Source organism: Lycorma delicatula, chromosome 4, assembly GCF_047948215.1.
Source record: "Lycorma delicatula isolate Av1 chromosome 4, ASM4794821v1, whole genome shotgun sequence".
NCBI classification, from domain to species: Eukaryota; Metazoa; Arthropoda; class Insecta; order Hemiptera; family Fulgoridae; genus Lycorma; species Lycorma delicatula.
The window spans coordinates 17,483,056-17,496,482 of record NC_134458.1 but is presented as its reverse complement, the minus strand read 5'-3'; the positions used below and the strand labels follow the sequence as shown (position 1 = coordinate 17,496,482).

The following is a 13,427-nucleotide window of genomic DNA, read 5'->3' as shown; positions in this document are numbered from 1 at the left end:
ATATGTAACACGAATTCCTTATTGTTGATCGCTAGATTGCATTGCTAATTTGTCACATTTTTGTTTATGACAACCAGTGATGATATTAATTTTAAATTTAAACTTTTCTAATGACATATTGAATGAAATTGTATAATAACACATATTTAAAAACTACTTCAGAACATTTTATTTGCAATCATCCTTGTGATTTTGAATCATAAGTTTTCAATCATTTTTATGAACATCCTCACCGATTCAGTCAGTGAGGATGGTCAGAACGAAAATTAAAATGCTCTAAAATAAGTTTAATTAAAAACCGTTCACTTTACAATTTGATTCAGTGAGTAATTAAAAAAGTTAAAAGTTTTAATTTATTTTCTAACGCATTTCTGATTTTAGCGGGGCACCAGCTTATTCATACTTATAGATATGCAAGACAAGAAGGAAAATGTCCACAAAATTTTCACTTTGAATAAAGGAAAAACACAAAAACAAACTGCTCTGATATTTTGAAACTCTAAAAGCTAACCAACAATCATGCACTAGAACTCAGGATGTGTTTGCTGAAGCTTTAACTTGGCATGATTTGAGCGATACTGTTAATTATGTTCTGTTTCAAATGATTCCTATACAAATACTAACTGACTTACTGAAAAAAATTAAACCTAATATAAGAGTAATGCTTCTTTAAACTATGCCAGAGAGGGTGGATAGCCAGGGGTGGAGGTTTAGTCAGTATTGCGCAGGAACACATATGCACTTAATCTTGCAGAACCTGTTAGCAAGCTCGACAATGCTTAGGTGCCCATAAATGGGGTTCCTCCACTTGTAAAAAAAAAAAACTTTTTCTAATAAGTTCTCAAATTCATTTTTCACTAACTCTTAGACCGATCTAGATTTTAATTGTCAAACATCTCACATAAAAGAGTTAATTAATAAAAGAGATTCTAATTCACTTTACAACCATCTTATTTTAAGATAGCTTTAAGTTAAATATTCTTTTTCACTAAATCATGATCCACCAGTAATTCTTATTTACTAAGTTTTAGAATTCATATAAAACATAAAGTGCTTGAAACATTCTCACTTACTAGGAACACTAAATGAGCAAGATAAGCTATACCACAAAATATTACCTTAGAAATATGATTTAAATACTAAAAACAGGTATGTATATATCTTAATCATATAAAAACAATCAAATACTAAATAAAACAAATTTAATAAATAAATAAGTCAAACAATATAATAAAAAAAGCAAATCAATATACAACAGAAATACAATAACTAAAAGTGAAAATACCAACGGAAGGGACTAGTAAAAATAATTAATGAAAGTGCTCAAATTATCAAACACAAAATTCCTTTAAATAAAAAAGAAAAACAGTGTAAAACAAAACCAAATGTCACCATTATATGAACTCACCATCCTAATGGATGCATGCCCAATTTTAATCTTCCTATATGCCTTCATCCAATGTTTTGAAACACTTTGAACTTTTTCTAAAGTCTGAAATTTTTCTACATTAACAGACTGATTAGTTTCTATTACATGGGCATTTTCTGTGCTTTCTAGTTCTGTTTTTTCAGCTATTGAGACTGAAAATAAGCATTTGTTTACAAATATAAGCAATATTTAATGCATGTAAAGGCACAAAATATCAAAAGAAATCATTTTCATTAGATTAACTGGTGGGCCAATACTTAAAACATAAACCTGGACTTATTAGTACCCGAGAGAAATTTCTTTTGAGGATGTTCATCTACATTTTATAGTATCTTAAACAATTATGTTTTAATTCATACTTATAATTTTACATTTTATTTATAGTCATGAAATAAGTTAATGAACTAATTCGAATCATTATACATGTATTATAAGAAAGTTAATAATCTGTGCTGGTTAATTTCCCGTAAAAAGTTTTAACTATAAATTTGTTGTTTTTTTTTTTTAAAGTAATTATCACTAAATCAAAGATTTCAGGTTAACTTTGTTACTCTTTGTATAACAAAGCTAACAAAGCATAACTAGATAAAGAATAGCGAAGCACCAAGTAATTTCTTTTTTTTTATGTCACAAAGTAAATAAATATAATGTTAGGATTACAATTTATTTATTAATAAATCACTGATTCAATTAACTCATTAAATCTTTAACCGATATACCCATATATTTACAGTTAGCAAAACCTTTTGTCCCTGACAATATACTTACATATTTATTATTTTAACATTTGCTTCACCCAGGGAATTCATAAGTTTATACAGAGTGTTTAACTTAAAATAGGCCACATCACTTGGCAGTATATACTAAATGCATATTTTTTGTTAAAATGAATATATAGGTGTGAGATGGGTAAAATAATATGAAGATTTTGGTACGACTGGAGCTGGAGCAGGGAGGACTATTTATTCCCTGTGCTTAACTTAATATTGGCAGACGACAACGGTAGCAGCTCAGATGTCAGCGGGAGCACAGTATATGTACGTGCTGACACAAGCGTCAATCCCACCATGCAGTTCTCCACATAGCGGTGCTGCAGACCCACCACTCTCAGGCTCCAATAAAAGAGCACGCACGAGAGTGAGTTTTTAATTCATTGTCGACCACCACCTGGAGAAGACCAAGAAGATAGACAGAAGAAGTTCTCTGGCCGCCTCAACGTGGAACCTCCCAGCGGATGCCAACATCCTCACCAGAGCAGCAGGCCTAGCTGGCCTGCTGAAGGACCGTTAGATGTGGACACTACCTTCCTGCTCCAGCTCAGTGGGCTTCAATCGCCATGGCTGGCGGACTCAGCAGCAGGAGCCAGTCCAGTATGGGATCGCTTCAAGAGAACCGCCTTGGCTGCACTGGCAAAAGACGACTGATGCCGACCCGACACTGTGAGGCTCTGGGCACCACCACTGTCACGCTGTAGTGGGGACCCAACTGCTGCTGAGGGGAAGCCCGATCTGATTTCAATGGAGAAGCTGCAAATCCCTGACTATAGCCAAGTCGACTTCGTCGGAGACCAGCTTCTGGACCCAACAGCTCTTCTCAGATCTAACGACAAAAACGGCCCTTTTCAGGGCTACCACAAGGTTATTAATTACACCGAGCTGTTGAAGCCAATCAACAACAACAACAACAGCCCTTCTCAGGGCCAGTAGAAGGTTAAGTACCACGTGCCATCAAAGTCATTCAGTGACAAATCGTGTTGGTATTTTTAAATGCGGATAAGTGTTGAAGAATACGTATTCATCATGGAAACTTATTTAGAGATGAAACCTCATGTTGTATGTCAGCAAATGTTCAGGGAGAAATTTGAAAAGGAAGCACCAATGAAGAGTGCTACTCAGAAGTTAGTTAAAAAATTTCACGAAACAGGTTCGGTATTAGATTAGAAATGTGCCTGACACACATTAATTTTTTAACAACAAAGATCGTACAGAAGTTTAAAGTGGCAGTTACAAGATCTCCTCGTAAATCTTTGCGGAGAATGCTGATATTTTATCCTTATCGAATGCAGGATTCCCATGAGCTAACTAATGCTGATTATGCTAAAAGTGTTCACTACTATCAACAGTTCAAACACTTCATTAGAATTGAAATTGGTATTTCAGATCAAGTGTTTTACACAGATGAAGTATGATTTCACCTCAGTGGTATGCTAATAATCGTAACTACCTGATCTGGGGTACTTAAAACTCCTACAATTTCTCTGAATTTTTTCCTAACCCACAAAAAAATAGGCGTATGGTGTGCAGTTTCAAGACAATGAATAATAGAACCCTAGTTTTTTGAAAAAACTGAGGATGCTGACATCTACTAATAAATTATCCAACAGTTCATAGCCTTACTGCAAGAGGATAAGCATGACTGCTGGTTGCAACAGGACAGAGTTACTTGCCACACAGCTCGCTCTACTATGGAGATGCTACAGGATTTTTTCAGTGGAAGAATCATTTCTAAACAATTGTGGCCACCAAAATCTTCTGATCTGACTAGTCCAGACTTCTTTGTGTGTGGCTACTTAAGAGAAATTGTTTATAGGAGTAATCCACACACCCTGCAGGAATTGAAAACAAACATTACCTACCGATGCTATCCAGGAAGTGGACAAGGTACAGCTAACTAGAGTAGTCAGGAACCACGGTTGACAAGTGCATAGAAGTGGATGGACATATTTTCAACACTTTCTGTAAATTATGATGCAAGTGTTTGCCAAGAAATTATTTATATAATGAACTACGTGAAGGGGTCTCTTTTAAGTCAGACACCCTGTAGTTACTAAATTGATTACTGCAGTGATCTGTAATCAAAAGGTTTCAGAACAATTTTAAACCATAAAGCTATTAAAAATAATAAAATGAAATACAGAAGGCTGTTATTTTTAGGTTACTATCTGTAGTGCGCTAGGATTGTCTAATATGCAACTGATAATTGGTTTGCCATATTCAATTCTCTCTTTTTATTTTATTAGGGCATCATTTCAACCATTCACATAATGAAGTATGGGAATATATTAAAAATAATGAATCTGATTTAGATAATGTACTGAATTATATAACTGAATTGTACTGTCTATAATGGCAAATTTATGGGAAAACAGATAATAATTTTATTGTGTTTCTATTTCATAATTAAAAATTTAAAAATATAATAGAGTCTAATAAATTTAAATAAATAATTAATTTTAAAAAAAGCCACATAAGGTATAAAACTTCCCTGTCAAAGGTTAAATTCTGCAAACAGATGGATCCTTTTAATGGTAGTTTCATTATTAATTTATTAAGATAACATGTAAAAATATTGCTTGTAGAAAAAATTTCAATTTTTTTTTACAGGACTGACTCTTTTTCTAAATTTGCTGATCCAGCCAGTGGTTGATTGTTTTGCCTTTATTAAATACTACTCTGGAAAATTTGCATGTACTTTAAATTTTTTGCAAGTACATTAAATACTTTTGCAGATGTCTGCTTCATCAGAATGTGTAATTTAAGATTAAGTCATAGTTAAAGCATTTTAAAAATTGGTAAATAAAAATATTTACCATCTCAATTGCACGAGTGGAAAAATTAATTTTTTAAATAATTATTCTGCGGCAAGAATGCAATTTGACTGATTATTTAGCACACAGAATAGCTATTTAAAATATTTATTAAGCAATATTACAAGTTTGGTAATTACAACTTTAGGCTGAAATTTTGCTTCTTTTTAGTGATATAAATACTTCATAAACTAAACTCAATTAACATTAATAAGTGGCTACATTCAGGTAATTCATTATGCTTTTAGTTCTCTCGATGTGGGAAAAAAGACTAAAACAAAAAAAGGTACGGAAAAGCTGGAATAAAATTACTATCCTTAAAACAAGATGTAAACATATACACACCCTTTTATCAAAATGAATATCTTCCATTTTAGAAAAATTTCATCAAACATTAATTTTTGGATCTTTTCTATTATGTGCCCCACACCCTAATTTTTTGTTATTTCTCATGGATTTATATAAAATTATGACATAATATTGATTGAATCATCATATTAAATGATTAAATAATGTAGTGAAAATAATTCTGTAAAATTGTTACCTGTGTCGGCCAATATGACTAAAAGATAAGATAGTGATCTGGTATCATCTATTTGTACAGAATGTTAATATATTGTTGTTCTGTACACAAAAATTAATGCGCCTGCAAAATAATGTTCCATTATTCTGAGTAATGTTTTAAGTTAGTTTTAGTTAGTTAAGTGTGTAAAATATGTTGAATGTGAGTTAAGTGTGTAGCATAGTTTTTAAAAGTATTTTATACGTAACTTTTCTCTGTATGGCAAGACTGCTTTTGGGTGACTTACAAAATGGTAAGTGAAAGTTTGAATTTTGTCAATATTCTACTATTGTATGTTTGGTATGTTTCTTTGTGAAGCTAAGGTGATGTTTCATTAGTGCAGTGCAACAGTATGCTGTAAAAATGTTGTTACCGGTGACACAACTTTACGAGCTAAAAATTGTCTTGCTTTACTGTAAACTCTCAGTGTCCAAGTGGAAAAGGGCTAGTCTTACATTTGGATGGTCTTAGTTCCAAACTAAGCAAATATATATAAAAAAACCAACAAATTCAAAAATATATTAAAAAAAAAGGAGTGCAGGTCACATAACAGAAAATACCCAATTTTTTTTGTAAACGTCTTGAAATTCATTGAAGAACAGAATAATACATAACAGAAAATGATAAAATCCTAAAAAAGAATAGCCCCTACTTGTTTTTTTGCTAAAGTGAATTGATTTGTCACTAAAATGTTAATATTTTTTTCCCATACACCTTTATTGTGTATACTTGTGGTCCATGGATTGATTATTCTTTTATTTCCATCAATTATTTTTTCCTGGCTAAAACAAAAAAAATTATGACATCCTGAAATGCATTTCCTTTATAAAATGTAGGATATTAAATATATTACATGGATATTATAAATATCCATCGATGTTTGAAAAACTTTCAATCGTTACAATAAATGTTTATAAAACATTTATTACACACAAAAATTTGTAAATAATTCTTTTATAAATTTTTATATTGGTTGGTTATCGTAATGAAGTCACTCAAATTTTTCTTTGGAAAAAAATCTGCTAAAAATGGCGACCCCTATTTTTACCAGTAAAAGCTTAAATAAATAATGACACAAAAATGTTAATGTATATATTTTTTACTACTTTTTGCTGCTCCTAACTCAGTTTTCAAGTTATACTGCATGTAATTTAATGCATGTATAAGTTCAGGGAAGTACTGATGGCGCTCAACAAAAGGCCTAAAATTTCTTTTACAAAAACTGTTATTGGATTGGTTTACTTTTTCTGCTGTAATTTAGTGAATTATTATTTTTGCTGTTATAATAAAAAATGAAAAAAAACAAAATTTAAAAAAATATATATCAATTACAATGAATAAAACATTAAAAAATCTCTGATATCATTTTCATAATTGTGGTCAAATATGAACATAGAGATGATAAAATTAACCTTTAAAATTAAGTTTTATTAAGTAACCTTTCCCAGTTTTCACCTGTTTTTCTTAAACCTATAATCAAATTATTATTCATTAAAAAAATTAATAAATTATACTTTACATTCTGATTAAAAATAATAGGTATAAAAGATGAGTATGAAACACAATTTTTTTTATACTTACAATATTATTGTTATGCTACACTTAAAAAAGGAAATAAAAAATAATACCTCAAAAACAGAAATATGTGTGTAGTATCTTGGATGTTTCAAAACACGGTTTAACCAAAAACACTTCTTAAAAGATCTTGTAGCTGAGCAACTGAAATTTATCACTTTTTATAAGGTATTATTCTGCTATCACATTTCTCCAAAGCTTAAATAACAAAAAGAAATTGAGGAGGTGGTACATCATAATCAAATGTGTGGGACATGAAGCTAATTTGTATTGCCTGCAAGATATAAATTTTTATAAAAATGGCCTTTTGGCTGATCTGAATTTGACATCCCTGTAGGGTTTTAAATCAGTTTTTATAAATTAGTAATTAAAAAAGTAATAAGCCACATAATTTTAATGAGTAAAAAAAACTTAATTTAAATTCTATTACACAAGGTATGTCTAAAATCCCAGGACTGATCTAAGTAGATAAAAACAAATTAATGCTCAGTTAAATTATCTTTTTATGGAATAATAACAGGCTAAATTTAAAAAGGAAGAGAGGTGAAGTATTCAAATACTCACCAGTGCAGTCAGAATAGACCCAGAATCAATTAAAAGAATAATATAGTTAAATAGTTTGAATTGTATAGTAATGTATTTTAAATACAATATTTTCCTCGTTAAAATTGTTGATAAGATAATAATTATTATTATCTTTTCTGCTAAGATCATTTTCATGTTTAGTACTGCTTTAAAACTTAGTGTACTTGATAGTACAATAAGTTTTTACAATGGAGTGGTTCCGAAACGCATCAACAAGTGAAAAAAAAATGAAGCTAAGAAAGGTAAGCAGTACTAAACATAAAATCAATATTTTCCCTCTTAATATACACGGTCTGGAACAACAGTTTTTTAATGGGAAAAAGTTGTTAAACTGGAGTTAAATAAAGAAGTACTGTTAGCAAACAGTATTTCAAGTAAATTTATAATTTTTACAAATGTAAATTATTATAAATACTTTACAACTTCTATCTTTCAGATTTGTTTTACAGAGTAATGTAACATGTTTCATGCATTATATTTTCATTTTTTTATGATTTATATTCATAAATATTATTACTCACAGATTATGTTTTACTGAGTTGATATTGGATTGATATATGTTCCACCATTTCCCAGCTCTGGACCCATAAAGTGACTGAACATGACTCCTACTTAAATTCTCAGGTGAGCTCAAAAAACTTATCAGACAATGGAGTTCTTTATTTATCTGCAACAGGAACTGCATTATTTATATTCTCAGGGAAAACCCTCTCCAAAATAGCAATTTTTATACAAAACAATTTCAGATAAAAATTATACATCTCTGTCCTGACAGAAGACCATTTGGAAGAAAAGGGATAGCTAATGGCTGAGAGGAATAGATAGAAGGGCTCTACGGAGAGGATTAATTAATTGGTAAAATATTAGTATTCAGATATCTAGTGCAGTTCTCTTAATTCAAAGGCTGTAAGTTGCTGTACGCTTTGCTTGTGTATAGTACAGTTTGTTACATTTATTGATCATGAAACCAGATTATGTTGTTAATTAGAACCCAACAACAGAGCATCGGATAGGGAAGAAGTAATTTCAGTTCTAGTACTAATTTTAGAAGGCAGAGTGAAGAAAAACAAAGTTACATGTTATTTTTGTATCTTGAAAAAGTATTTATTAATATAGAACAAAATAAAAAGATTTTAAACACAGGATTGAAATATAGTGAAAATAATTACTTATAATTTATTTGAGAATCAGATAGTTATAATAAACAATAGAAAACGAAGAAAGGCAAGCTAAAATAGAGAAAGAAGTGAAAAAAGGATACAGCCTATTTATTCTATTTTTAATTTGCTTACAGAAAAAGTAATAAAAGTACAAAAAATATTTGAATATAGAGTATAACAAACCAAGGAAAACTAATTACTTCTCTGAATGAAATGTACTACCTACTACAAACTGAATGAAATGTGAGTAAAACAAAGGTAATAAAATGCAACAGAAAGGAAGGTAAGGAAAAGGTAACATTGATAGAAATCAATAAACCAGAAGTTGCAGAGAATGTAATTTAAGTAATAGAATTATGAAGCATATAAAGAAGATAAAAAAACAAATTTGCACAAGCAAGGATAAATTTAAAACTAGAAAGAAATTTACTGTTATCAAACATAAATTAAGTAATTAGAAATTCTTAAAAAATACTTTTTAAGAAGTGTAGCACTTGTAACAGAAAAAAGGTAAAAAGTAGATGAATAAAGAATAAAAGCTTTTAGCTTTTTTTTAAGATGGTCAGCAATTAAAATTATATAAAACAATAAACTTTGGAAATGATAAACTGAACCAAATTTTATAAATATTAAGACTTCTAGTAACTTCAAAGTGTTTTCAGCCGTCTTTGTGATCATTCTCAGTGCAGTGACTGGTGCTGCTGTTCTCACAATGGCATCAGCTGATGTTACTGCTGGAGTTCTTTTTAATTAGGCACAAATTCAAAATATACAATATTTAGAACATTAGACTGAATGAAATGTGTCAGATTTGAATGAGTGTGTTCATTTAGTATAAAGCTGTTCTGTTTTTGTGTTTATATACTGTTGCTACATATCGGTGAGCACGGCACTAACCGGTATCAGGGGGGAGTTGTAGTTCACATAGTCACCAGGTGGCTATATAAGCAACAACATGGAGTGTGAAAGCATTTGGCTCCCAGATCATCACCAAAAGAAGTAGAAGGAAAAGTCCCCTGGTCGGCCCAAAATCTGAAACCCGCTAGCAGGACGTGTAGCAGTGAAGATGGAAGCCAAACAAGCACTGCCTCAGTTCCACCAGCGGAAGATGACCAACACTGTCGAGCTCTAGGTGCCAACACTGATGCTCATATGGTATCATCACGTATTTTGAAGGTTATGAAACTTGTATATTTAAAAAGTTACCTAATATATATGCTAGTATTATATACTAATACAATTTATTAAAAATAAGTCAGCACAGCAGGGAAGTAGAGAAAAAATTTAGCAGTGAATGTGATAACAGAGCAATTAATAGGCATAATAGTTTATTGTTTACTGGAGTAATGCAAATCCATAATAATTGAACAGAAACCCATTAATTTATCAGCCTAAGAGTATGGTGTGATTTATCTTCTAGAGGGATTGTTGGGCCATTCTTGTTTGATGAGACTGTCATATCAGATCTCTTACTTACAAATGCTACAAAACAACATTATTCTTACTCTACATAACCTTTTTGTTGATGACGTATATAACTTTCAACAAAAAAGGTAGAATCTATTACACTTTCCCAAACTGTGAAACAATTAGTGTGCTCTAGCAAAATTTATCTCTGTGGCAATGATAAAACAAATTCAGAAAAAGTGCTGTTTTTTTTTAGAAAATTAAAATTTGATGAACGTTAATTTTTTCAGTCAGGGGCCTGAAACAGTAGCCCAGTTATGTATAAATAATATGTAAAGAGAACAAAATAACAAATGTAATAAAAATGTTTGTACATAATTATATTAAAAGAATATAAATTCAGGATGAGTATCAATGTATTTTTTTTTCTTTAACTACAAAACGTGTAAGGTATAAAGACTGGACATTACTGTAAATAATCAAATACTGTATCAACCATACAACAAAAAATACAGACATAATGAATTAAATAATTATATCAAAACTAAAACTACAATAGTTTTTTAAAAAAATCTCTGTGTTACTATAGGTTTTTATTATAATGTATTTATAAACACTAGACAGAAAATTAAATATTGTCAGTGTAAAAGGGATTAAATAAGTCTCAGAGATGATATCATAAAGAGAGAGTACACTATACATAATTTTTCTGTGATCTATCAAAGAAGTAATTTTAATTTATTATTTCTTCAAAATGTATCAGCGAGACAATTTGATTACATAACACTTGCATGCATGCACACACAAATACACATCCACACTGCTTTTTAAGCATATTGTTATTAACTTTATTAAAGTTTGATGTAGTTATATAAATCTCTATCATTTCAAAATGTTCATAACTACAAGTTTATTAATCTTTTAAAAATTAAAATAATTTTATTTATGTAGATTGCATAAAAAGAATTACGGGAAAGTTTACAAACACAGTACACTGAGCACTTTAAATAGTATAACTGACAGCCTGTTTTTATTAATAATTAAAGCTGACTTGAATGTGCTCATCTACTGAATACAAGTTTAAAAATTCAAAAAAATTAGTTTTTTTTAATATACCAGGCATGTTTTTTAAGTAAGGATCATTTTGATATAAAAATTGAAATAAGTGAAATGGAAAAAACTTTATTATAACAAAATAAATTTACACACACACACATACACCATTTTTCAACATATTCGCCATTCACTGGAATACATTTTTGATATCAGCTTACTAACTTCATTATTTTTTTAGTGAAGAATTCTCCCATCTGTGATTTAAACCAATTAATAATTCTGTTTTGCAATTCCTCATCATCTTCAAACTTCTGCGATGCAAGCCATTGTTTTAAATAGAGAAAAAGGTAATAATCACTTGTGCAAGATTTGGACTGTAAGGTGGATGTTTGAAGATTTCCCAATGAAATCTTTACAATTGTTCAGTAGTTTTGTTTGCCATGTGAGGTTCTGCGTTATCGTGGAGAAACAAAATCCCATTGGTTAGTTTTCCATGCCTTTTGTTTTGAATTGAATGTCTAAGTTTTGCAAGTGTTTCACAGTACGTATTGGCATTAACAATTCTTCCATGTTCAAGAAATTCAATCAGCAATATCCCTTTGGCATCCCAAAAAACCATAACCATAAGAGTTTTCATTGAACTTTCTCACTTAACTTTTTGGGCTTCAGGGATGATGAGTGCCACCATTCCATTGTGCTGCTTTGTCTCAGCATTTGAATAAGGTATCCACTTTCATCACCGAACACAATGTGTTTCCATAAATCACCTCCTTCATTTATGTAGCATCTCCAAAATGTTTGAGCTGCAGCAAGATGTTTTTCTTTGTGTGTTTTTGCGAACATGTTTGGTACCCATCTGGAACACAACTTTCTGTAACCCGGTTTTTCAGTTAAAATTCTGTAAATTACTGATTGCAAAACAAAAGGAAATTCAATTGATAATTGAGAAACAGTAAGTTTTCTGTTTTCATGGATTTTTTCATTCAGATTTTCAATCAATTCATCTGTGATGACAGTCAAGTGACCTCTGGGACAGTTGTGAACATTCGTTCTTCCTCCACAAAACAAACGACAACATTGGTGAACTTTACTTTCGCACATAACACCGGGTCTGTAAACATCGGCAATTTTTTGATGAATATCAGCAGCAGATTTGTTTTTCACCAACAGATAACGAATTACTGATTGCACTTCAAAACTCACAGGATTATTTATTGTAGCACTCATTTCAGTCAGGCTATACACAGCAACTAATGTGAACAATGTTAACCTGTTGTTGCAAACACACATTGTTAATATAAATAATCATGCTACACTAGCCCCATCAATTTCCACCACACTTAATTGAAAACAGCCCTTACTTAACAAACACACCTTGCATACAGTAATGATTGAGTAAATATTAATGGAATGATCCAGATGAGATCTATATCTACTAAACTAACATAAGTTGGTAAATTCCAAGAGAGAGCTGTTATTTGGGATCAAGTTTTTCCAGTTTCAATGAATAGAAGGTTATAATGGACTACAAACAAAGGGAAAAGGTGCTATGTTTATAAACACTTCCATCATTTTTTGATAGAATAAACTTCTCTTTACAGCTGTACTTAATCTGTCCTCAGAAATCTTTGACATACCTTGCATCAATAAGTTAAATATTAATTTATTACCAGAAAATTCTAAATTTTCACCATCATCTTCCTCTTCATCTTCAGGTTTATCACCATTGACAGATTCAACATTTACAGGGGTTAATTCCACTGATTCATCTTGACTATTGTCCTAATCGAAATTGAACATTTATAAAATTAAGTTTAATTAATAAATAGTACTATTTCTGTAACTTATTTCAGTATCAATAGGGTTCTTATAACACACACACACACACACACAGAGTAAATTGTGCTTAAAATGATTTTCATGGGTCCAACATGAATTAGCGTCTTAAGTGGAAAATCATCTTAGCTGAGAAGTGGCTAAGACAATTTTGAGATAATGCTTCTTAGAAGAAGTGTTACTTATTATTGCTCTAATACTTCTAAGAAGTGTTCTTAGAGGTAGTGTAAT

The 13,427-nt window shown here is 30.6% G+C and overlaps 1 protein-coding gene across 2 annotated transcripts in view; it reads right to left on the bottom strand.

Moving 5' to 3' along the window:
- The window catches only part of Rip11 (Rab11 interacting protein), a 149,430-nt gene that overhangs the window by 29,632 nt on the left and 106,371 nt on the right, over positions 1–13,427 (bottom strand). Inside the window, exons 8-9 of one of the 2 annotated variants that reach the window (XM_075362408.1) lie at positions 13,031–13,142; positions 1,409–1,581 (exon numbers count right to left, since the gene is read on the bottom strand). The exons of the other annotated variant lie outside the window; for it this stretch is intronic. Of the exons in view, the coding sequence (XP_075218523.1) occupies positions 1,409–1,581; positions 13,031–13,142 (285 nt within the window). The remainder of the gene's footprint in view (positions 1–1,408; positions 1,582–13,030; positions 13,143–13,427) is intronic. 2 annotated transcript variants of the gene reach the window in all.